The sequence below is a fragment of the Zalophus californianus genome, chromosome 6, assembly GCF_009762305.2.
Source record: "Zalophus californianus isolate mZalCal1 chromosome 6, mZalCal1.pri.v2, whole genome shotgun sequence".
In the NCBI taxonomy this organism is placed as follows: Eukaryota; Metazoa; Chordata; class Mammalia; order Carnivora; family Otariidae; genus Zalophus; species Zalophus californianus.
This window is the reverse complement of record NC_045600.1, coordinates 108370195-108396762: the sequence shown is the minus strand read 5'-3', so window position 1 is coordinate 108396762 and position 26568 is coordinate 108370195. Positions and strand designations below refer to the sequence as shown.

At 50.5% G+C, this 26568-nt stretch overlaps 1 protein-coding gene across 6 annotated transcripts in view; it reads right to left on the bottom strand.

The window, feature by feature from the left end:
• Window positions 1–26568, bottom strand: part of CORO2B (coronin 2B) — a 129317-nt gene that overhangs the window by 43393 nt on the left and 59356 nt on the right. For all 6 annotated transcript variants that reach the window (XM_027571602.1, XM_027571599.1, XM_027571596.1 and 3 more), the window contains one exon: window positions 16569–16769. In XM_027571602.1, the coding sequence (XP_027427403.1) occupies window positions 16569–16769 (201 nt within the window). The remainder of the gene's footprint in view (window positions 1–16568; window positions 16770–26568) is intronic.

The window sequence follows — 26568 nt, the reverse complement described above, 5'->3', positions numbered from 1 at the left end:
GAGCCACCCAGGCGGCCCTTCCCTCTACTTCTGAGGCCCGTGTGACACCTTGGGCAGGGCACTAAGTGGCCTGGCGCCTCATTCTCGGTATTTGTACATCTGAGCGTCATGTGATGCTCAGCCCCACAGAACGTTCCAAGGAATTCTCTGTCTGAAGCCCCTTCCCTGCCTCAAAGAAATAGGGCACCCAGCATTGGCAAGTAGAGTATGCTATTGATAGAATCTGGGTGATGGTCTCTGCAAAACCAGTTAAACTTTAAGGAATGTTTGCAAAGTTTCATAACAAAATGTTGGTGGAAGAAAGCTATCTTTCTCAACTCCAAGTATATACTGGGTAAACATGTGATGTAGGGTCATCAGAGTTAGGAAAAAGACACCACTATTGGGAGCACCTGGGTGCCTCAGTCGTCAAGCGGCTGCCTTTGGCTCAGGTCATGATCCCAGGGTCCTGGGATCGAGTCCCGCATTGGGCTCCCTGCTCGGTGGGAGCCTGCTTCTCCCTCTCCCACTCCCCCTGCTTGTGTTCCTTTTCTCGCTGTGTCTCTCTCTGTCAAATAAATAAATAAATAAAATCTTGGAAAAAAAAAAGACACCACTATTGCTTAACACTTTCCTGGAGGTGCTATCCAATGCAATCAGAAAAGAAAAGGTATACCAGAAAATTGTAAGTAAAGAGGTGAAACTTGCAAATGATAAGACAGTATCCCCAGAACACCTAACAGAAAACACTTACAAAGTACTATCAACAATTAGTGAATTCAGTAACATGGTGAGATAAAAAATTAACATAGGACAACGAATGGCTTTCCAATAGACAGTCGCCAATTCACAGATATAATGGGGAAAAGGCCCTGTATACAATACCCACAGCAAAGCAGTAAATGCAGATAACAAGAAATACATAAGATCTGTATGGAGAAGATTTTTAACGTACTACAAAAGGGCACAAAGGACCAGAACAAGTCAACTGCAATCATAGACTCAACATCATAGGACTGTCCACTCTCTTTAATTTTTCCTAGGCATTGAACATAATCCCAATAAAAAGAAGAGGGTCTCATTTTGTATCTATATGAACAGATTCTAAAATTAAATACTAAAATAACAAACAAGAAGAGGCAGCTAATGTTTGAGAAAATGAATGATGACCAGCCTTATAGATATTAAAACACATTATAAAGCCTTAGTAACACAGCATTGTCATACTGGTATGTGAATAGAGAAATCAGTAGAAAAGATTGGATGGTCCATAAATAAACCCAAATACATCCAGAAATGCTGAATGTAGCAAAGACTGCATCTCAAATCAGATGATCTGAAAGACAGAGGGCTCACTAAGTGGTATTTTTTTTTAAAGATTTTATTTATTTATTTGAGAGAGAGAGAACGAGAGATAGAAAGCACGAGAGGGAAGAGGGTCAGAGGGAGAAGCAGACTCCCTGCTGAGCAGGAAGCCCGATGTGGGACTCGATCCCGGGACTCCAGGATCATGACCTGAGCCGAAGGCAGTCGCTTAACCAACTGAGCCACCCAGGCGCCCTCACTAAGTGGTATTAAGACAACCAGAGGGCCATGTAGAAAAACAAATAAGATGAATCTATACATCATACTTTATGCCAAAGGACATTTAAATGTATCAAAGATTTGAATATAAAAATGAAATTATAAAGTACTGGGAGGCATAGTGAGAAAACTACTGTATAACATCGGAGAACGGAAGGCTTTTCTAACCATGGCTCACGATCCAGAGGGAGAGACTGGTAAATTAGACTTCTTGAGATTTAAAAGAAGGAATCTGCATTGCAAAAAACACCATTTGAAAGGTACAGTTGCAACTCATATTCCAAATAAAGGGCCAATTTCCCTGATATATAAAGAACTTATGCAATCAGTAAAAGAATCAATGACCCTGGAGAAAAACAGATGAAGGAAATGGACAGACAATTCACACAAAACGGAAATGCAGATAGACTTTAAACATATGAAGATATTCCAACTTCATTTTTCATAGAAATGCTACTTGAAGCCACTCTGAGAAAGTTTCCCACACATCATCTTAGCAAAAAAATTAAAAGTATGCCAAGACTCAATTTTTTTTAAGATTTTATTTATTTATTTGACAGAGAGAGACATACAGAGAGAGGGAACACAAGCAGGGGGAGTGGGAGAGGGAGAAGCAGGCTTCCCATGGAGCAGGGGGTCTGATGCGGGGCTCGATCCCAGGACCCTGGGATCATGACCTGAGCTGAAGGCAGACGCTTAAGGACTGAGCCACCCAGGCGCCCCACTAAGAACGTTCTTTTACGAGTCTTTTCTTGTGGATATACGTAGTCATTTTTCTTGGGTTTAAACCTATGAGTGGGATTACTTGGGTAGACATTTGTTTCACTGTATCAGAGACTCAGAACAGTTTTCTAAAGTGGCTGTAACATTTTACATTCCCACCAGCAAATCAGGACAGTTCCAATGGCTCTGCATCCTCAGCAACACTTGAAGTTGTCAGTCTTTTAAATTTTGACTGCTCTAGTGAGTGTATGGTACTAACGCCTGTTTTAATTTGCATTTTCCTAGTGAGTAATGACCCCATGAAGTGCAAATAGGTCTAAACACGTAAAGAGATTTTCAGCCTCAGTCTTAATAAAAATGCTAAATCAAAACTACCCCGAGAAAGTAGCACCTCTCCGTAGGCTGATCAGCTTTTTGGATATTCACTTTTACACAATACTCATCTAAGGCTTGCCTCTTTATTTTCACCCGTCATATACTATGGACACCGGTCCTCTGCCAGGAATATGCACTGAACATATTGCCCCCATGTCTGTGGTCTGCCTTTTCGCTTTCTTAGAAACATACTTTCTTTTTCTTTTTTTTTTTAAGATTTTATTTATTTATTTGACAGAGAGAGAGACAGTGAGAGAGGGAACACAAAGCAGGGGGAGTGGGAGAGGGAGAAGCGGGCTTCTTGCGGAGCAGGGAGCCCGATGCGGGGCTCGATCCCAGGACCCCGGGATCATGACCTGAGCCGAAGGCAGACATTTAACGACTGAGCCACCCAGGCATCCCCTTTTTGCTTTCTTAATGGTATCTTTTGATGAGCAAAAGTTTTTTTGCTCAGATGGTCAGTGGTTTTTATAATTATTGCTTTCTGTGCCCTGTTAAGCAACCTCTGCCTACTTACAATGTCAGGAAGAAGTTCTCGTGCGTGTGTGTGCATGTGTGTGCGTGCGTGTGCGTGTGTGTGTGTTTCTCGGGAGAAATCACAAACCTCTTGAACCATCAATTCAATTTCTGGGCATTTATTCAGGAAAGACACCTGAGGAACTGTTATACTAGTTGCCTCCTGGTAAAAACACCAAAAACTGGAAACTAGGGGGTGCCTGGGTGGCTCAGTTGGTTACGCATCCGACTCTTGATCTTGGTTCTAGGTCATGATCTCAGGGTCGTGGGATCGAGGGTTGTCAGGCTCCACTCGCTCAGCAGGGAGTCTGCTTGACATTCTCTCTCCCTCAGCCCCTCCCCTCCCTGCTCCTGTGCACACACACCCTCTCTCAAATAAATAAATAAATCTTAAAAAAAAGAAAGAAAGAAAACTGGAAGCTAGGTGTGAGAGGCAGACTCTTCACTGTATGTCCTTTGATTGCTTTTGAAGTCTAAACTATGTGAAGGTTTTACTACCTGAAAATAAGTACTTATGTATAGATAGATGTTATTCTAAATGGGTAAAACTTTCTGTCTGCAGATACTGGTGAGTAAGGGCAGTCCGGAGGGGGAAGGAGCCAGAGCGAAGGTGTGAAGGAGCTCCCGGGGGGTGTAAGCCCTCTTGGGATGACCTCCAGCACTGAGCCCACAGTCCTATCTCTGTCAGTGCTGTTTCGGGGCACTTTACCTATCCCATGTCACTTAAATCTCATTCAGATCCCAGGGGGCAGTTTTAAGAATGATGTCTGTCGGACAAAGAAGAGTGCAGCTCAGAGAGGTCAAGGAGCTTGTCAGAGGTCACACAGCCATGAAGTAACCTAACTGGACCCAGGGCTGTGTATCTTCCCCTCTCCAGAACTCTCTCTAAGACCAGGGTGGAAAAAGGGAGGGTGGAAAGAGTTAAGCACCCAACACTAAGCCACCGTGCTCGTCCCTGGCAGCCCCCTCCCCCTCTCACCCAGGTTGCTGCCTGGCCTCGGGCCCCATCCGCACCCCCCTCCCCTGCTGGCGGACTGCAGGAAGGAGGCACAGATGGTAGACGAGGACAAGGCCCCCAGCCAGGCTCACCCAGCTGTCGCTTTGGAGAGCACCGTGCATCTCCTCCTCCTCCTGCTTTGAACAATTGGGAACTGGCCAGCCTGGCCCCAGCTGTTCCCTCTCTCTGGTCCAGGGCTCCTGCAAACCCACACTTCTGAGGCCTTTGTCTCTGGGGGGCCCAGTGGGGGGGGGGAAGGGAGAAGCATGACTCTCAGGACTTCAGAGCCGGACAAGATCTTAGAGGACGACGGGTCCAATGTCTCCTTTTACAGATGGGGAAACTGAGGCCCAGGAAGGCAAAGGGACTTGTCCAAGCCCACACCGAACCAGTCAGGGAAGTCAGGTTTCCTCACTGCCAGCAAAGCTTAGGATTTAGCGGGGAGGGGTGCTCAGGCAGGTTCTGTTGGTCCTCCAGACCAAGCTTCCCGCAGAGCAGTTCTACTCATCCTGATTTTATACACTGATGGTCTACTTGTGACTTTATTTCAGGGGTCTTTATCTGGGTCTACAGACCTTTTAGGTCTGTGAGCTTGGACAGGAGAGAAATTTCACTAGCTTCTGACTGAAATTTAATATTTCTTTTGTTTATAAATGTAGGCAACAAATCCCAGTAAGATTAGCCGAACCTGGGACTTTTTCATCAATAATCACAGATATTTTCAGATAACATTATTCTGTTATTGCTGCCCAGAAATAAGGTTTATACTCAGCACTGCTTTGAAATGACTGTACTCACGAGGTCCTCCACTTTGATCATGTTACTTAATGCGTTAATATAAAAGCACAGATAATACTATGTCACAGTTCTGGCATACATTTTGATAACTATATTTCAACATAGTCGGTTTCTCTTCTAATCCTGTTTATCTTATTTTGTGTGATTAAAATTGTTATTCTCTGAAGGGGTCCGTGGGCTTATCCAGATTGCCCCCCCTTACAGTTAAGAACCTGCTTTATTTGGGGGGCTTGGGGGGCTCCGTCGGTCAAGTATCCAGCTCTCGGTTTCAGCTCAGGTCATGATCTCATGGGTTGTGAGATCGGGCCCCGCATCGGGCTCTGCGCTCGGAGAGGAGTCTGCTTCTCTCCCTCTTCCTCTGCTCCTCCTCCCATTCTCTCTCTCTCTCAAACAAATAAATAAATCTTAAAAACAAAATGAAGAACTTGTTTTATTTGGACAAAATGTACCAGTGTTAAAAACCAAAGTTTGACAACTTTTGTGCGGTATCTGTTACGTCAGAAAACAAAGATTGGGGCTGAAGTCACTGGAGACAAAGGAGTAAGCTGGAGGACTGGGGGCTGGCACCCCGGTGGGGAGTCCCTGTAGCAGGTGCCCTTTCAAGCTTTATGTGACACCTCACTGAATCCTCGCAATGGCCTTGGGGTTGAGACTTAGCATTTCTTCCATTTTGCAGCTGAGGAAACTGAGGCACAGAATATTAGGTATTAGCCCAAAGCACATGGCTAGTGAATGGTGGAGCTGGGGTTGGAATCCAGGCACACGATGCCAGAGCCTTTCTGCCTCATCCCTGGGCGTCTGCCTCCCTGTCTGGGCAGATGGAAGCTTCTCATAGAAAGTCCCCAAGGTGTTGCTGCTGCCTGGGTGCTTCTCGTGGTGGGGGGAAGGTGCGTGGGGAAATGAGATTATGAAGGTTTTCCAGTCCCAGCTGATCCCCTGACACACAGGGCACCAACTAGCTGTGCAGTCTTGACCAAGTCCCTAGCCCTCTCTGGGCCTCAGTGTCTCCATCTATAAAACGCAGGGTTCTAAGCACGGTAGTCCCAACCTGCCCCCTCCCGTGTTCAGATGACCCACTTGGAAACTTAGGCATGGGTTGCCTAGCAACTGAAATCAAGGTCTTGGCTGAGTGGAATAGAAAGGGGGGAGGACGGGCTAGCACCATGTGATGCTGATGCCACAAAGCCATCTCTTGGTGTTTGTTTTTTTTTTTAAGATTTTATTTATTTGAGAGAGAGAGAGACAATGAGCGGGAGGAGGGGCAGAGGGAGAGGGAGAAGCAGGCTCCCCACTGATCAGGAAGCCCGACAAGAGACTTGATCCCAGGACCCTGAGATCATGACCTGAGCCGAAGGCAGACGCTTAACCGACTGAGCCACCCAGGTGTCCCTATCTTGCGTTTTAAGAAGCTGAGTGCTGTGACCTCTCCCTGCACCTTAAGGTGACCTGGCCCTTTAAGAGCCTTGGGATGGAGCTGGGGGCAGGGACTTTAGGAAGGCCACCCTACAAAGAAAACTTCCCTTCTCTTAGCCCAAACTAAATCGGGCTTGGAGTTTCTCAGGCAAGGCAAACACACACTCATTGTTCTGGAAGCTGCCATGAGAAGGACCAGTTAGGAGGGGTCTTGGCCAAGGCCTGGGGGCCCCATTGGCCCCCCGGGGAGATGCCCTGTTTCAAGCCAGGCCACCTTCGTTCCATTCCCTACCCCGCCCCTCCTGTACCCTTTATCACTTTTGCTCCCTGAAGTGTCGGGAGTCGATGGACACTGGAGGACGGAGCTCCAGGTGCTGTGCCCTTACAGCCCCAGACCTCAGAGAACAGGCAAGTTCCTCTCCAGGGCTTGGGGATGGCTGTCCTGGGTAAACCGATCTCATGGGCTGAAATCCTCCCATTAGCCACACATTCCTTTGGGTCTCAAGGCTTTGGTCTCCTTAAATCTCACCCTAACCTTAACCAAAGGCAAATTCCCTTGGTGAAGGGAAGCCACTGTTGCCACCAATTCCTCGGTAGGTCTGATATGGGCCTCCGGCAAGGACCCCTGGGAAAGGGCCCTAAGGGCATCTGGGGGCTCCCTGAAGCCTTGGTAAGATGCTTCTCTTTGGGGTCAGGATTTCTCAGGGATACAACTTGGTACTGAGACCATGTGATCACATCCCCCACACTGGAGGGTCCTCCGACTCTGGCATCGTGTCAACTCAAGGCTGGAACTGGGGCACTGGGGAGGTGGGCGGGGGGGGGGGGGGCAAAGGCTCCGGGGACTGTGAGGCCTCAGGCAGGCTCAGAGCACAGAATCTCAAGCTCACACCCACCCAGCGGTCCTGGGCTCGGATCCGAGCCGGCTAGACTCCAGAGAGCCCCTGTCCCGATCCCGATCCCCAGCACCTCTTCTCCCCGTGATGTGAAGCGTAGGATAGCGGTTCTGATAGAACTGCAAGTTATGATAGAAGGGGGTTATAGCAGTTATGAGAGCTCAGTTTACTGAGCCCCTGCTGTATACCAGACACGATGGTAAACCTTTCCATGCCTTATCTCATTTAACCCTGGCAGACAGGTGGACTCCAGGTAAGCAACAGGCTGAGAGGTGCACGATCAGCCACCAGAATGTGCCCAGACTCCTCCCCAAGCTCCCCCTCCCGCGGGCATTCCCATCAGTCCCAACTGTGTGCCCCTGCATCACCATCCCCAGGCCCTTTGGGGCACAAATGACGGGGCTGTGAGTGCCTTCCTCTCTACAATGCTCAGTGACTGTAGCAAGCGAGACAGTTCTAAGAAGGCCAGAGACAAGCCTCCTCCTTGCTGGCTGCAGGCTGGGGAGCCCACGGGCTATTTCTGGGCCTACGTGGACCAAGGAAGAGGAGGGAGTGGGCAAAAGCCCTTGTCCCCACCAAGCTCCTGCTTCCTGAACACACACCGTGTGCCCGGCAATGGGCCGAGTGCTTGTTTAACCATTGCGGCCCCCTGAGCAACGAGAATCTTATTATTTCACAAATGGAGAAAGCGAGGCACAGTGAGGGTACGTTGCCCAGGGGGTCACAGCCAAGGGATGGAGTTACGATTTCTAAAGACGTGGGAGGCTCCAGGCCTGAGAAGGAACGCAGAGAGCAGATCCAGCTATCTGGCAAATTGGTCTGGCGTCCAGGCTGGTGCCTCGGGGTGGGGTGGGGTGGGGGAGTGGGTTAGGTCCATGGCCCAAGTTCACAGCCTCACTGGCTGGGCTCAGAATGAAGCCAGGGAGACAGCTCCACAGAGGCCCTGACCCAAGGCAGAGGGATGGATTGTTTGACCTCTCAGGATATTTACCAGTCAGACTGCCTCCCTGGCCCCCTGTACCTCAATCCAGAGGGTCCCATCCCATAACCATGAACTAAAATAAGGGAGCAACACTTCCATGTCTGCTGAAGAGCATGGCTTCACTTTTCTCAAAAATAAGCAGTCGTTCTTCCAAAAAAGGGAAAAACACAAAGCAAGGCTGTCAATCTCGGCCCTCAGACAAATGGAATGAAGTTGTGACTTCTCTCTCAGAGCACAATTCTCCCCCCCTTTTCCCAAAGTCACTTACTGTACATTCAGGCTGTCACAGGCTTTGAGATGCAAATTGCACCAAGCGGAAGGCAGCGTGAAGAACAAAGAACGATTGAGGAAAGATCTGAAAAATGGATTTGGAAAAGACTCTTTGAATTCCCCCCAGAGAGGGGGAGACCTGTCTGCAGAGGGGAGCAGGGATGGAGATTTGGGGCTTTTCCATGGGAGCCAGCAGGATTGAGGAGCTCAGTGCTGAGGCAGGCAGTGATAGGGAGAGGGAGTGTTCCAGAAATCTGGAATGGAAGCAAAGGCTTCAGGGGAGCAGAAAGTCTGATTTTTACTACAGTCTTCGGCACTGAGCTAGGCACTCATTTCTGGTCCTTCTTTTATGACCAGGCCTCAAACATACGGTGAGTCATGGAGCTAACTGGTCTGCCAACTTCTGGGGTCGATTCCAGAGTAAGAGCAGCTGGGCCGGCAATACTGTTCTAAGGGCTTTAGGGGGAAGGGTGCAGCCTCCTCTTGAGGCTGGGAAGCCCCCCGCAGGGCACCGCACTGTCCCTAGGACCTGCAGGAGAGGGGCTCCCAGGACCAGCAGAGAGAAAACCCCAGCTAGGGAGACGGGGCATGGGAGCCTTGGGACCTGGCCTCAGGTCAGCCCAATGCCCCCCTTGCTGAGCACCTACTGTGTACAGGCCTTGTACAAGTCAGACACATTCCCCACCCTCAGGGCTCTCAGGCCAATCAAAGCAAATCACTGAAGCGCAAACTCCTGAAGTTTTGGTTTTGTTTGCACTTGGTCGAGTTTATTGCTGTATCCCTGGTCTTGCAACTGGGACTGAAGCATAGTAGGTGCTCAATAAACATCTGTTGAATGGATGGGTGGGTGGGTGGATAGTTGGATGGGTACACCAACAGCTTAGGACAATAATGAAGCATTTAGGAAGTAGCCTAACAGCGGCAGTCACAGACTGTCTCTGGGTGGGTGTTGGGATGGGGAAAGCCTCGTTTGAGTTGGGCCTTGAGGGATGAGAAGGAGCCATTCTTGTATTCTGCGCGGTGCCTACCAGCACACTCGTGAGGGCATATTTGAACAAAACGGTGTGGGAGGGGAAGGGACCACCAGAGCTAAACTGAACCAGAGAGAGCGTGTGGCCCAACCCCATCATTTTGCAGAAGGGAAGACTAAGGCATAGGAAGGTTAAGTAACTCACCCGAGGTCACACAGCAACTAAGTGGCAAGGCAGAGACTCAAGCAGGGTCTGTCAGCTTCTAAGAGCCTGATCTCTTAGCCCCTGTCCTGTGCTGCTCTCCTGCTCCAGGGCTCTGCTCTCCTCACTGAGAAGCCTTGTGGCGTTTTGCTCCCATTCCTGCTCAAGCTCGCCTCTACCACCCACCCCTGCAGGGCTGGGTGATGGGCAACACCTGCCCAGCCCCGGTTAGGCTCCTACCCTCGAACACCGAAGACAGGACAAAAAGCAAGAGAGGCCACACCGATTGGGTTGGGGGACGAGAATACAGCACCCCAGACCCAAGTCAAAGGGAGAAATGTTCTGCCGCCAGGTCACTAAGACTCAGCTTGCACGAGGGTTAGAAGTGACTCTCCCCGGAGACTAAGCGTAACATCCCGATCCCAGAATCAGGTTATTTTGCACTATAGGCAGCTAAATCTGAACATAAATTAACCAGGGTCCCCGTTCCTGGAGAATGTAATAATGTCCAATCATTTTGAATGGCTGGCAGGGAGCCGTTAAGACGGGCACGTTCAAAAGCTTCCAGCACGCACCATGGGGTTGGTTCTGTGAGCAAGACATACGTAGGCAGGACCCTCTCAGGAAACTCCCACCTGCCTGGCCCACCAATGGAAGTCCTCTGAGACTCTCAGAGACCAGGCCAGATGTAACTTGGGTCCCCAGTGCCCCCTACGGGGCTGAGTGCTCAGTCCATGACTCAGTCTGCTGACTGTAGGAAGGACGCCATCTTGTCTGGTTTCTGCTTCAAGACACCTCTCTCCATCTCTTCCTGCCAACTGAAATTGCTGCTTCAGGCCTTCAGAGCAGAAGCTTCCCACTGAGTCTAGGAAATACCCATTCTCCTGGCTTCCAGCAGGGATAGACAAATGGTGTTGGCATATCAGAGGAGCTCATAAAGTACTGGTTGAATTAATGTCCAAGGAAGTCCTTGGAGACATTCAAACAACAGTAGTAACAATACAAGGCACATGTCCAGTCATCCTCTGCCTAATCCTCTGGAAGGTGAGCACTGGGAGAGCCCTGGGTTTAAATTCTGCCACTTGTGGGCTGTGCAATCTCAAAGGAGTCACTTGACTTCTCCGAGCCTCTGTTTCGTCGTCTGTAAAATGGGGAGAATAACTATATCTTCATCATGGGACTTGAGGTGAGAGTCAAAAGCAGTAGGTACGTTAGACTCTCAAAATCTGTCCTGCTGATTCTAGTGCACGGCCGGGACTGAGAACCGCTGGGCCACGGGGACAAGCCCGACTCCTGACGTCCAGGCCAGGTCTCATTCTTCGTCCACCAGGTGCCCGTGGGGCTACCGGGTAGCTGCCTAAAGCTTCGGCGGGCAAGACTCTGCTCCCAGCTCTGGCCTTCCTGCAGCCCGGATCTGGAGGCGGGCAGGCAGCCCGGGTGGAGTGCGGCAGGAAAGGGGCGGTGCACCTGGGGAGGCCCAAGTGGTTAATCAGGCCGCTGGGCACAGTGCCTGGTCTCTGGAATATTCATAAGGCCCCTCCAGCTGTGCCAGGCAATCAGGGTGCTGATTGCTCCCCCATCTGCAGCTTAACATTCCACTCCAGAGAGGAGAGAGCTAGCGGCTGAATGTTAACTAGGGAAACAACAGGCCCCCGGCCTTCCCAAGAGCAGCCCGAACGACAGCCCCGGGGAAGACAAATGCACTTCTTCAAGACCAGCCAGCCAGCCGGAGCGTTTCTGTTCACCAGCGTCAGGGGCGCTGCAAAGAGCTGCGCCTTTGGAAAGCAGGAAGCTGGCCTCAGGTCCGGCTCCCGCGCTGACCCACGGGAGGCCCGTCTCCCCAGCCTTGGTTTCCCCAGCTGTGAAATGCGGATGGCTCGACCCACCACCCAGGAGGATCGAGTGTCAGATTTTGTTGGATTCGAGCACTGTGCAAAGGCAAAACATCCGCACGGCTGTCGTTTGGAGTCTCTGTGGACGTGCCTCCCAGCCCGGAGAAAACTTTTCCATCACAAATGTTGGCATCTTAGGCAAAGCCGGCTTGCTTCGGTTCGAGGGAACCTGAACAAAGGGACAGCTGGAGCCTCCCTCCGAAGGCTCAGTCTCAGGGCAGGGATCTGGGGGTCCCGGGTAGTGCTATTCTCATTTGGCCCGAACCTCTCAGAGAAGCAAGAAGGGAAATGGGAAGGACACCTGATAGCAGACAGAAAAATTCAGAAAAGAACGACAACAGCAGACAATGTTCTGTGGCTTCCGGCTGGCTCGGGGAAAATCGCCTGGAGTCATTTGGTGTAGGGACAAAAGTGCAACCCCAGGAGTCCACAGCTCATAATGAACGCTGCTCAAAGCAATGATTAGGATCCGCTAAGAAAGGGCCAAAATCTTTTCGGTGTTTGTGCTGAAAAACACAGGAAGCTGTTTGTAGAGAGATTTCTATCAAACTGAGGGAAAAGAACCTGGCGCTAAAATAATAGAACCTTCTTCCTAGAAAACTGGCCAACGTGGAACAGCTCATCTCTATTGCTGACCGATAATAAGCGGGTTCTGAATTTGGCATTACTTTTATGGCTGGTAAGCCCTGTCCCCAGACCAGCTGGGCTATGCCTGTTGGCTCGACGTGGCCACTGTGGGCAGGACACTGACAGCTGTGGCCCGTGCAGCACGGGACGGCAGGCCTTTGCCCCGATTCCTAAGGAGCTACTCTTTGGGTGTGGAAACTTGCTCCACATGGTCTCAGACACCCAAACTAAGTGAATCCCCCGGATGAAAGAGTTGCCTCACCCACCCACCCCACTGCCACCCCTCGCCCTCATTGTCTTGTTAGCCTTTTCACCAGCAAGCTCTTAAGCGTGTGTAACTCTGGGAGAAAACATTTGCAACGAACAAAATGGAGGGCTGAACTGAGCTCCTCTCTATAGCCTCTCAAACCTCAGGGGCTCCCTCTTTATGTCAACATACTGCTTTTATTGTTTGTTTTCTGAAATACAAAACATTAACTGTTCACCTAAAAAAAGTTAAGAAGCTATAGCTATGGAAAAAGAAGAAAATGAAAGAAACTTCATGATCCCAATACTCGGAGATAACCATTATTATCCTTAGGTATATATTCGCCCGGTCTTTTCTGGATGATAGATAGAAATTTTCTTTTTAAAAGATTTATTTATTTATTTGAGAGAGGGCGTGGGGGAGAGAGAGCACATGCGAGCAGGGGAGGGGCAGAGGAAAAGAATCTTAGGCGGACTCCCACCTGAGCATGGAGCCCAACACGGGCTCGACCTCATGACCTGAGCTGAAACCAAGAGTCTGACACTTAACCGACTGAGCCACCCAGGCGCCCCACATAGAAATTTTCTAATGGGATTAATTATATTTTACCTTTTTGTTTCCCTTAACAGTATGTCATAAAATTTTCTCTCATGAAAAATTCCCCTGCATCAGTGGTTCTCAAAGTGTGTTTGGGGGTCCCTGGGGGTTCCCAAGACTTTCACGGATTCTGTTGGGTTGAAACAATATTCCTAATAATACTAGGACGTTATTTGCCTTTTCACTGCCATTCACTTAGGAGCGTATGGTGGAGTTTCCAGAGGCTGCGTGCATGGTATTAAAACAGGCTGAATGCAAAAGTAAACACGCAAGTCTTCTAATATATACATATATAACATGCAAATCTTCTATTAAGCCAGACTAACTTAAAGAGATTTGCAAAAGGGTAAAACAATGCCTTTCTTCTCATTAATTTTTTGTGTTTTGGAAAAAAGTTATTTTTCATAAAAATGTTTTTTGGGAGAACATGAAATGGGTTCATTAAAGTTATTTTTTTTTAAAGATTTTATTTATTTATTTATTTGAGAGAGACAGAGGGAGTGCTTGCACACATGTGTCAAGTGGGAGGGGCACAGGGAGAGGGAGAGAATCTCAAGCAGGCTCCGTGCTAAGTGCGGAGCCCAAAGTGGGGCCAGATCCCACAACCCCAAGATCATGACCTGAGCAAAAGTCAGGCGTGGGATGCTCAACTGACTGAGCCACCCAGGCGCCCCTGATGTTATTTTAAGTGAATTAACAAATAGATATTTTTTAAATTCCTTTTTTTAAATTTTGATTATGCCAAATATTGATATAGAACCCATCTAAGTAAAAGCTCTTTGGCATCCTCAATACTTTTAAAAAGTGTAAAATAATTCTGAGCTGAGCACTTGGGAACAACTGTTCTACATCATCAATTTTGATGACTGCTTGGTATCCCTTTATGTGGATGTCCCTAATTCTTTCACACATTTCCTTATTGATAGACCTGCAGGTTGCTTCCAATTTTCATTATAAAAGTGCTGCACAAACCATCATGCACTTATGTAAAGTGAAAATCTATTGGATTCAGAGAAAACAACAGAAACCAACTGGTAGAGCGAGCCATCACCACCGGTCCCTAGCAATCAAATTAAACACAATGCATCACAAAATATGAACAAATAAAGTTGAAAAGCTCTGTGTGCATTGGCTATATATGCATGTGTTCAAATACACTGTTTATCTCTATGCAGAGTCTCACACTCTGTAGAGTACCTTTTTCCCTGCTGTCCCTGAAGTGTTTACAAAATCTGATCATATTCTAGACTAGGGCCACTGATAATATAAAACTCTTTGATACCATTATAGAAACTGAGAGGAAGAGTTTCAAAACTTTTAAGCAATTTGAGAGAGAAACTTTATCTCTGTAGAAAATAAATTGTAAAAAAAGAATGGAGTACTAAAAAATGTTACAAACATTTTGGGCATACTTGAGAATATTTCTGTTGGATAGATTTCTAGAAGTGGAATTGCTAAGCCAGGGGACGTGCGCATTTACATGTTAATAGTTAGTGCTAAGTTACCTGTAAATTTGATGTAAATACATCAAATACACCGAGAATGTATTTGGGCACCTGCTCTCTCGCACACTTGGCGATACCAAAGGTAATTACTCTTTTAAATCGCTTCCTATTTTAATAGGTTAAAAGACTTATTTTCATCTTTTGTGAACTGCTTATTCATATCCTTTGCCTTTTTTTTTTAACAGGGTTCTTTTGCTTATTGATTTTTCTGGAACCCCTATCTATTTTGGACATGGATCTTTTTGTCTGTATCAGTTATGGGGTTTGCTTTTAAGTTTCCTTACATGTCTTACTGTAGTACAGAAATTTTACCTTTTTAAAAAATTTGTTCTCATCTATAGATCATTTCCTTTATGGTCCTGGGATTCTTGTCTTGTTTAGAAAGCCTTTCCTCATTGCATGATTTAAAAAATACTCTCTTTTCCTATAATATACTTGGTAGCTTTTCTTTTTCTTTTATTCTCTCCTTTTTTCTTCTTTCTCTTTTAGTGTTTAGACCTTTAACACATCTGGAATTAATTGTTGTTACAGCGTGAGGTACTGGCTATTGACCTTTGTAAGCCACACAGTGGAGCATCACAGGGTGCCCGCAATAGGCTTGAGACCCTGTATAGACCGACCCACACGTGGCTGGGGACCTGCTGTGGCTGGAGCTTAGCTGGCCCCCAAGGTAATAGGTATCTGAGCCCATCTGGTTTGAGAGGGGAGACAAGCTACATTTCAGAATCCTTCCGAATGTGTTAGAGCTGCTGTATAAATGCTGGGCATTTACAGGCCAAGGCCATGAGCAGAGCTAATAGATTTTCCCAGGAAAATACGCAAACATCTTTAACATGCTATGTGGTTCACGAGGAGCTTCCGTGTCTATCATCCCACTCCATGCCAACAACACGCATGTAGACGGAAGATTCAGCATCCTCGTTTTACTATTACAGGAAGATAAGGTGCAGAGAGGGTAAGTGACATGCCCGAGATCACATGGCTGGCAAGTGGCAGACCCAACTAGAACCCAGACCTCCTGCCACCAAGGCCATGGCTCCTCAGACCTCTCTGTCCATCGGGCTCTGTCCTCAGACCTCTTGGTGTCACTGCGGCTGTGCCCCCTTTGGTGGGAGGGAGGCTATGGCCTAAGGCTTTCTCAAATCTGTGTTCTCCCACTGTGGGCAGGAGAGACTGGAAAAATCCATCCTCCACCACCAGCTGACGGTAGATTTCGAGAACTAAGGCTTCCTTCCGCATGTACCTCCTCCTCCCCTGAGCGGTTTGGCGGAGGGTGGGAGTGGAGATGAGTCAGGCCGGGAAGGGAGAGCTCAGCCATAAACAAGTGAGGCTGACAGCGAGCACTTTCCCTGAGGCGCGTGACCTCCCACGGGCCTCCAGGGACTCTGCCTGAACGCAGAGCTTCAAAATTTCATGATCTAGGCTTTGCAGATTTAATTTGCTATATTCACAAAGGCAGCGACAGAAGGGGGAAAACCTTTAGCTAGGAAGTGGGGATGAGAGGGAAGGTAAATTATTTCCAGCCTCTCAGTGGAGAACTCGCTATGTTTTTTTAATGAGTGTGTCATTTCTGCAGATGCCCCATGTGCCTATGGCTGGGTCTTCATCCCTTCCAGCTCTGTACCAAAAAGGACAACCCAGGACACAGAATTGCGGAGCGGGACCCGGTCTTGGAGATCACCTGGAGATCAGATGTTCCAATCCCGAGTGTTAATGGGAGCCCCATGTATCCGAAGGGAAGTGACTTGTCCAACTGCAATCTTTGGGGAAGTTTTGGGAACAAATCTCAGGTCTGCTGGATCCTAGCCTGCGCTTGTTCTGGCGAATCTCAGGAAAACCCTGGGGAGGGCACAGCCACTGGACACATGATGAGACAGTAAAAGGGCGGTGGGCGGGGGGCACAGAGAGAAATGGAGGCAACAATCCCAACAGTGACCAAGGCGAGCTTCTCCCTGCTCTGGACAGCTGCCGGAGCTAGGGAGGTGCGGGTCCTACCTGCTCCAGGGGGATGACCAGGAAGGAGCCACCTCCCGCGCTCTCGGTGACAATGGCCAAGAAGCGGGTGTTGACAGCACAGAAGTGGTTATCGTGCACATTTTTCGTGATGGGGATACCGTCGAAGCAGTGCTCCCGGTTGGCCACCTTCCCGTAGACGTTCCGGAACTTGGAGCTGCGGTACTGTGGACGCCAGGACATCTGTGAGGGACCAGGAGAGACAAGGGTCAGGCAGGTCACTGCTTCTGGAGGGGCCTGGGCTGGGCATCGGGGGGGAAGGAAGTGGAGAGAGGGGAGGAAGCCTCCAAGAATGCGGGGCCATCTGTTGCCCCGGCCCCGTGCTAGAGGATTTAACTCTCTTAATAAAGAAAGTCCTACAAGAGTGAAGACTGGCATGAGGGTACTCATACATTTCCCACCTTTGGTGCACACTCCCATTGCACTTTCCGGAAAACATGGAAGGTCCTTTCACTTGCTAGGGACCTGACATGTGACGGAGCAGACCACCCCCCCAACAACACGTATGGGAAGCCTCCTGCATATCAAAGACTGTGCTCAATTCAGTATGGGAGGTACAAACAGAGGAGGCTGGGAGGCCGCAGAGACAAAGAACACTGCTGTCGGTGAGGATGGGGGGGTGTCCCCTTTTTTGTGCAGAGACAAACAACCATCCATTATCATCCCTCCTCTGATTCTCTCTAGAGCTTCTAATCCACAAATGCACCCTCAGAAATCTCTTAGTCCTATATATCATCATCATCATCATCATCATCATCATCATCCTCAGGCACAGAGAGGTTAAGCGACTTGTCCAAGGCCACACAGCTAATAAGTAGAGCCCTGAACACAGGTCTCCTGACTGGAAATCTGAGACTCTTTCCTGTGTCCGAATACCCTTTGCAGCAAGGTTTCTCAGTGTGTGGTCTAAGGATCACCTGTGTCAAAATCATCTCAGCCTTGCATGTTGTTTGTGAGAAATGCTGATCCCTGGGTCCCGGTCCAGACCTACTGAATCCAATATTTGGGGGATGGGGCCAGAAATTAACATTTTAATTCTGCTTTTCTCCCACCTGCAGGAAATGCCCAGTGAAACAGAAGTACATTGAAGTTTGAGAGCCCAACCCCCTCTCTACCCACCATCGATAACACAGGTTCCAACAAAGCAACCAGTTGGCCCCTACTGCATGTGTGTCCCGTGCCATGCAGCCAAGAACAGAGATGTGCACAAGGGCGGCTGGAGGACCGAGTGGGCAGCCCACGATGGAGTCCAGCTTTGCTACAGGATGGCGCCTCCTAAAGGGAAGCCCTACAAATGGTCACGTTCACAGACGGAACCCGAGTAGGTGTTCTCTGGGTAGACGTGCCTCCAGGTGCGACAGGCCACCCGCAGTACCCAGCCAGGGCCTAGCATACAGCTAGAGCTCAACAGCACTTTGTAAATGAATATGCTGCTGGCCCAACTTTGCCACGACCAATGCCTTCCCCTTCCTGACAATTCTCCTATTGTCTCCTACCACATCTCGGTACAGAACGAGGCAAGGGTGATTTCCCTACAGGAAATTTCCACGGGAAGGAAAACCAAAAGGAAGCACCGCTACAGAATCAGGACACCAACTCTGGGAATCTGAAAACAAAACTTTGCATTTGATTTAAATAAAGCCAGGAGCCCAGCTGCAAAGTTCTCTTCGTTGAAGGAAGGAGTTTAGATCCAATAAGGAGGTTCTCGGTGTGTGTGGGGGGGTCCCCCACCCCCACTTTCTCCACTGCCCCGGGGTCGCTGTGCACCCTGCCAGGGGACTTCTCCCTGCTTTCCCTGCTCGCCACTCCTCCCTCCCTCCCCGCCTCGGCCCACACCGCCATCCACTCCAATCTGCCTGCTTTGGTCCCTGCCCAGGTCTGCCGGGACTACTCAGGACAAAGTCCTGCTGGACATGGATGGGAGCCCAGTCAGCACCGCTGGCTGCATGACCTCACGCAAGCCCCTCGCACATTCAGGGCATCAGCTCCGCATCAGGATTACATCAGCGATGCCCAGGGTGGGGTCCCAGGTGCTCACTTGTGATCCCCTTACACGGTACAGAGATGAAGTGTTTAATTTTAGTAGTTAGGTGTTCATTTTAATTTGCATTAGAAATATTAAAACTTGTACTCCGAATTCATGATTTCATAGATATTACCGCTAATAAGGCTAAGTTAAAAAATAACGAATCAAATACAAAAAATACAATATGAAAAATATAGCATAGACCTGGCAAAAATTCAATCTGATATGGGAGTGCTAGGAATCGCTCTGTTCCTTCCAGGTAGAACATTCTAGATTCCACAGTTCCCACGAAAGAGAAAGAAAGAGAAATTCTACCTCCTATTCTTTGTTGGTGCATTCCCAGCCTGGAAAGCCTTTATGCCTCTTCCCTGCCCAGCCCACCCTTAGCCTTGAGGGCCCAGCTCAACTCGGACTCCACAGCCCCAGACTCCTCAGAGCCCCTGGACAGCCAGCACCTCTCCCTCAGGGACTAGTCTCCACTGTGTTCCCGGCTCTCTCTTCCCGGGAAGACAATCTCAGCTCCGTGACAGTAGGTGGTGACCCCAGGGCCTCTGAGCCGGACTGCAGATTGGTCTTCGCTCTTCCTGGGCAGCCCACACGAGTCCCAGATGCCATGGGGAGACCTGCTGGGCACCCAGTCCCTGACAGGTCCAGCCCCTCTCCAAAGGGAGCCCCACCACCCACGGGGAGACAGCTGGTGTGGTTCAGCCTCCCCCAGCACATAAGGCTCGAGGAGCCACTTCCTAGTCCACATCTGGTGAGCCGGATGACAGTTTCTCTTTCCACTCCAAGCACAGCCCCTGGCCTGGCACCTGGGATGGGCTGAACCAGGCCTGTCGATAATGGCCCAGCACTACACTCCTCCCCAGTGCGGGCTTCACTGTAGGGTCTCATGGGTGCTGTGAGGGGAAGGGTAACAAGAACCAGACTGGGAGCCACGTGGCCACAGATGCAGGGCCCTCTTTGCTGCTGCCTAGCTGTGTGACGTGGGCAAACCGCTTAACCTCTCTGAGCTACCTCCGCCCGCTCTTACATAAAGGAGGCTAATAATCCCCACTACCTCCACGAGTGCCGAGGAGTCAAGGCCAAGATGCCGTGACATGCATAGCACAGGCCTGGCACCCCTCTGGATGCTCACTTAACAGAGCAGAATAGGAGGCAGGAGAGGAAGGGCTGGCCTTTGTGAGTCCCCCGACCTGTACTCCCTGCTTATTCTGAATCCCCAGAGGCCTGCAGGTTCAGGGGTGGGGCCTGCACCCAGGTCCTCATGGCTTCCAGCCTTGGTCTGCCATGGGTGGGGGGTTCCACACGGGCCTCCTGAGAAATGCCTAGCTCCAGAGCTCCGGTAACAGTGAGACCAGCTGACCTGACAGGCTCTCCAGAACTCTCCCTACAACACCCATGTTTCCCTGGGTGGAGCCCACTGGTGCTGGCTATACCTGGATCAATCTTCCCATCTGACTTCACCTCTTCCTCCTCCGTCTCTCCTCCACTCTTTCCTTACTCTCTCCCCCCATCCTTCCTGCATTGTCCCCCTTCTCTGCCTTTTCTTCCCCCCACCCCATCTCCCCACTGCCCCATTCCCCAGAGCGTACGTACACAAAGAAGCATTTGTGGTCAAGGCTCCTAGTGGGTGCACCTGTATTCTCCTTGAACATAACCCACTGGTGCCCCTCACAGCCCGGCATCCTGGGGGGCCTGAGCCCAGCCCTGGGGCTTGGGGCCTGCACTCAGCAGGCCTGTTCTTCCAGCGAGCCTGCCTCCTGGGGTTGGGCCCCGGCAGGCCCTCGAACAATGCCAGCCTGCTTCCTAGGAAGAGAGTTTTTCCAAGGGCTTTGTTCTCAGCAAGCTCGCTGCTGGTGTCTTCCCACTGGCGGGTAGGCTGGGGCTGGATCTCTTAGTTGGGCCTTCGGAAGGGCCCTTGCTGATCGTGGTCCTCATCACTGGGCCTGCAGCCTCACCCCACACGGGCCCACAGCAAGAGCACGGCAGAGTGCTGGACCCTGGGTTTCCACTCCCAACTCTGACTCCTGCTAACCTTGGAAAAGACACTTTGCCTCTCTGAGCATCAGGTGCTCCATTTCTAAAATGAGATCCATAATTTCTGATTTTATGTGGTTGTTTGAGGAATCAAAATGAGATAACGATGCCACCGCTGTTCCCGTGGGCCCAGGCCATTGAGGGGGCCCCGGAGAGCACGGGCACATGTCCTGCTTTCAAATACGGAGAAGGAAAAGCCCGTACCTGACAAATTCATGGTTGTCGGACAGTCACTTGGTGGCAAACAGACTGCGGAACGGAAGTGCTATGGGGATGGGAGGTCAGGGAAGAGGGGGATCAGGGTGGGCTTCATGGGGGTGGGGGCCGTTCGCCTGCACCAGGCACCCAGAGAGCACGGGGCTGCACACAATCCCCGTGGGGGAGCTCCGGCTGTCCTTGTACAGGGTGGGAAACACCTAGCCCAACCTCAGATGGCGAGCACAGGGGCGACTTGAACCTGGTCTTTCTGACTCTGCAGCCCAGATCAGGTTATCTCAAACCTTTTATTATGAACGATTTCAATACATAAAAATAGTTGGGGGAATGGTAAAATAACCACCCAGCACCTAGGTTAATTGTCATTAACATTTTGCGTTTCTTTTTCTCTCTGCGTGTGTGTGTGTGCGTGCGCACATGTGCGTGTCTGTCTTTTTTTTCTTTTGTGGAATCATTTGAAAGGAGGTTGCACACATGACTCTTGTCTCCTATTACACCTGCATGCATTTCCTACAAAGGAGGACAATTTCCTACATTACTATTATCACGTCTAAGAAAATTTAACAATTCCTCAATCCCATCGAAGACCCAATCCATATATAAAATGCTCCAAAATGCCTTTTACAGCTATTCCATATCATGAACAACCAGAACGGGGAGCCACGGGTTAGTCCCATGGGTTTCATTTGGTGGTGATCTCTCTTTTGCCTCCTTTCAATCTAGAACATTCCCGTCACCTTTTGTTGTTGTTGTTTTCTTTCTTTCCTTTTTTTTTCTTTTTTGTGGTATTGACTTTTTGAAGACACCGAGTCAGCTGTGTAATAAAACGTCCCAGCGACCTATCACATGTTGCGTTGTGACAGATTCAAAGTCATTCCCATATTCCCTGTAAACTTCAGGAGTCAGGTGTAAAGCTTTGATTCAATTCAGGTGAAAGAGGACCCTATTATTCATCGCTCGGCTTTGGTGGGGGCGAGGATGGAGGAGAAGGCAGAGAGAATGAGTCACATGCACCTGGTCCGACTGGTGGCAGGGAGGGATGGGCTAGGCGCACCCAGGGTCTGGAGGGTGGTGGACAGAAGGCTGGAAGGCCTGGGAGGCCGGATCAGGCACAGACACGCACTGTGGACCCAAGCAGGGTGACCACAGGCTCCGGGGGGCTGACCTTTCCACCTGCAGTTCCCAAGGGGCTGACTTCACTCTGAGATCAGCTGGCTGCATGTGGGGGCAGGGAACAGAAAGCACTCCGCCCTCTGCCAGAGGAGGAGGCCATGCCGAGGCCGGGATGCAGCAGGTGCCCAGACCTCAAAGCGAAGTCCGAGTGGCAGCCAAGAGATGACCTAGAACCTGGCCCTTTGCCTTTTATCCCGTGCCCCCAAGCACAGCCTCGATCCTGGTGGGTTGTCCCAGCTAATTCTGGTGAGGGCGGGACACACACTCTCTCTCTCTGAACCTTTCAGGAGCAATCAGCACAGACTGAGACACATTTAGCTCCCTACAAGGGAGGACTTTCTTAATGGTTACTGCTGCCTGAGATGGGAGAGGAAGCTGCCTTGAGAGGTAATGAGCTTCCCATCCCTGGAGGGGTTCGAGATTCTGGTGGATGACCTCTGATCAGGGTGGCGTGGAATAATGGATAGGACCAGCCCGTCTTCCAGCCCAGATGAGATCACAGAGCTCCTCTATGAAAGGCATTGTGTTGTCATAGAAAGGGGCGTGGGGGCCAGAGTGCCCAGCGAAGGTCCTCGTTCTGTCACCCTGGCCAGGGCAGGGAGCCTGATGCCAGGTCAGCTGGGCGGTGGTGACCGTGAATGACAACCACTCCCATGGCAACTGCCATCTCCCCCTAGGGTGTCCCAAGGGCTGATTAGTGCTACTTATTCTAAGCTTTAGCTGTGTGTTTTCTCTCTCCTGTTACTAGCTTAGGGGTTACCTGATCATCCAACCCCTTCTGCGCACCCCACCCCAGGCCTGGTCCTGGACTTCTGTCTAGCAGGACCCTCACAGTGACGCCGGTTGAATAAACTCTCAGTATGGTGGCAGGGTGCGAGGCGAGATCAGGCACAGCTGCCCAGCTCCCCGGATGGGACAGGCTGGAGTCTCCCCCAGGAACCTCACCCCAGGGCTGTGACTTCAGCTTCCTGAAGTTTCAAGTTGCCTTCTCAAGCTGATGTCCCACTCCTGCCCATAGGATGAGGGTCTGGTCCTTACCCTCCCCCACTAGAGCTTCTGGGTCCATGCCCTTCCTTGCAGTGTTTGTCCTAGCAGTCATGCAGCCCCCATGTCCTCTGGGCCCCTTGTCGCCGGGAGGCCAAGGCCCCTGAATTCAGTATGGCTCTCCTTGCTGTGGACGGCACAGTATCTGCAAGGGGACCAGTGCCTACAGAATGGCCCCAAGAAGTCCACCCGTGTCATAGCCAAGACCCAGTCTAGACACCACCTCGTTCACTTCCCTCCACCCCAACTGACCAGTGCGCAGAGCTGGGCAGGTACTATAACCTCCCTGCAAATATAGAGCATAAGTGATGACTTCGAGGCTCAGAGGTGTTAAGAGACTAGCCCGAAGTCCCAAGCTATGAATGTGGCAGAGCCAAGACCAGCCAAGACCTTTTGACTCTTAGTCTACTGTTCTTTCCAAGATAATACACATCTTCTCTTCCTTTGGCCTCTCCCTCAACTTTTATCCCTCCACGCGGACTCCATATAACGCAGGGCATGCTACAGAAGTGTCAAGAAACTATCGAGTAGGCAGCATTTGGGAGTCAGAAAGAATCCAGAGGTCACTCTCTTGTAATTTGTTGGCTGTGTGACTAACCTCTCTGAGCATTAGTTTATCTACCCATAAAACGCAAATAATGTCACCTGGCTCACTTCACTGGATGCAGTGAAGTGACCAAATCCAAAGTACCCTGCAAGGTGTCAGGCCCAGGCTGGGAGCTTGCCAAACACTAGCTCCAACCTCTCCCCTGGTCCTGCAAGGGAGAGGCTCTGACCTCAGTTAAGTGTTTACTTGGGGAGGCCAGGATCTGCCCGGAGCAGGAGGGGGCTGGGCTGGGCTGAGGGTCAGGAGGAGGGAGGGAGAGGCTCTGGCCTCCAGATGTGCGAAGCTGCTGGGCCGGCTCCCTGGAGGCCCTTCCCCGGGCCCAGCGCCATGCTGGTCTCGCTCTGACACGGGGAGGGCCCGGAAGGAAGAAGCATTCATTTCGCAGCTGAATGGCCCTTATAGCCTCTTAAGAAATGGAGGCTGTCTTTTTTCTCCTTTGAGATAATCACTATGTACACTCCACGTGGAAGCAAATTGTATCCTCTCCTCCGATCCTAAAAATGATTTATTGCGGCCAGCGGGTGCATTTTCTAGATGATGATGACTAAAATTCAGTCCTTTAACTGGAACACAAAAATGTACCAGGGCAGGTTTTTTTTTTTTTTTTTCCTTGTCTCTGACTCAGATGAGGGGGGAAGCTCGTGGCTACATCCCCAGGGGAGCCCTGTCAGCCAGGGAGCCCAGGAGCCCTGTGGCAGCCCATCGGGATCCGTGGGAGAGCCACTTTCTGTCCAAGAGCTGCCAGAGGAAGGCTGACCTCTTCCGTCTTGTGGGGATCACTAGCCGCATGACGTGGGTCAAGCCACCTTCCTTCCCCCGGCTCAGAGTCCTCCTCGGTGCAATGTGGGCGTCAACCGCACCTCTGTCCCGAATCTCTGTGAGGATGGGACAGGAGAACACAGGGGGACGTGCTTTGCGAATGGCACACGCCTATAACAAGGGGCAGGTCTAGTATCACTATTCTCCTCTCATTCGACCACAATGATCAGGGTCCCTGAGCGACAGCCGCTCACTGGCCCTCCTCCGTCTCTGAGCCCAGGGCTGGACACACGGGCGGAACCCGGCACATGTTCCCAGACTGGAGGGAGCAGAAGTGACTGTTGCTCAGGGTCCTGAGAAGCGCACCAGGCTGGGCAGTCGTACTGACCGACTCCAGGCCTCTGTTTCCTTCTCTGTGAGACTGAGGGCTATGGTCTTTCCTTTCAGCGGGGATACCCTTTCTCTCAATAGAGCATTACTCAGACCTCCAAAGTGTACACAGGCGAAGCTGGAGATGCTTGTGTTCAACTCGAGAAGGAAGCTGGGAGCACCTTCATGCAGTGGTCTGTGACCACACTGTGGAACCCGGGGCCCCTGTGGAGCCCAATTTGAGAACCTCTGGTATGAGGAAAATGCCAGAAACCTGCATTCCAGCTGGTGCAACCTCTCACTTGCTGGGGGCCTTCTACCAATCGCTCCTTCTGCCACAGGAGGTGTTTGGGCCAAATGGCTCACCACACAGCTCCGCCATATTGTGGTCTAGCCCAGGACACCAAGTTCTCGCTGGCTTTCAGTACTCCTGAGAAGATGCTGTGGCCATCTGAGCAACTACCAGCACGGAGATGCTGGACCGCTCATGTTCTCTCTGACCCGCACTCTGGCTGCTGGATCTGCTGGGTTTGGGCCTCCAGAGAGCTCCGTAGGGCCTGCCCCTGAATCCTCTGCTTCCCACGGCACACCCAGTGTCAACAGGGACCCAGGAGGCAGGAGGCTGGCTCACTGACCCTGCTCCACCTTTAGGCCGGAGCTCACAGCTCCACAGCACGGCCGTGGTCAGGTGACCCACGTTCGTACTCTGGCTCCACACCAACCGGGCATGAGGTCCCGAACCCGTCTGAGACCCTGTTCCTTTTGTCTGTGACGTGACCTGCTCAGGAGGATGCTGCTCCTCCTCCTTGCAATGCTTTGCTCACTTCCTGTAGGTCTTTTCTCAAAGGTGATCTCTCAGTGAGACCTTCCCCAGGCACGTGCCATCATCAACCACACGACGCATCTGACACATCTGGTTGTGCCCTTCTCCACTAGAATGTCAGCTCCAGGAGGGCAGGCATTTCTGTCTCCCCTGCTCACTGCAGCATCAGCAATGCCTAAAACTATGCTCGGTACATGGCAAAGACTCAAAGAACGTACCTGCCAGTGGGTCTAGGGCAGGGGTGTGCTGGTAAATGCTTACCAACCAGCTCACTGAGGGAGGGGGCGCCCTGGTTGTTAGTATTTACCAGTTTCCGTGGTGTAAATGCTCCCACCGTGACTGTGGCATCACTGAATGTGTAGCTGGTCTGGGATTAAACAGCAGTGGAAATCAGATGACGGAAAAAGAGGTAGAGGCCGAAAGGCAGACAGACCGATGGACAGATGGTGTGAGGCTCCCATACGTTGTGGGATGCTGACCACTTCCCTCAGTACAGTGTCTCTCAGATCCCTGGTCCGGTGGTTCCCTAACTTGACTGCACACGGGAATCATCTGAGGGGCATGTTACAAAGGTGCGTACCTGTGGACGGCAGCTTTTGAGGATATCTGCTCTAGCCCCTGTACCTAGGAGTGGGCCAAGCGGCACTGTCCCATGTGGTAGCTACTAGCTACACGTGACTGATTAATTAAAGTAAAATCCAATTAAAAATTCAGTTCCTTAGTTAGACTAACCACATTTTGAGTGCTCACTCGCCATATGTGGCTAGGGGCTACCATATTGAACAGTACAGATTACAGAGTGTTTTCATCCCTGCAAAAAATTCTCTTGGACAGCACTGGTAGAATATCGGTTAGCCCCCAAAAGTCACATCCTAGCAGAGACTAATCAAACTGAACCTCCATACCCAGTAGTTCCCAGCCAGGA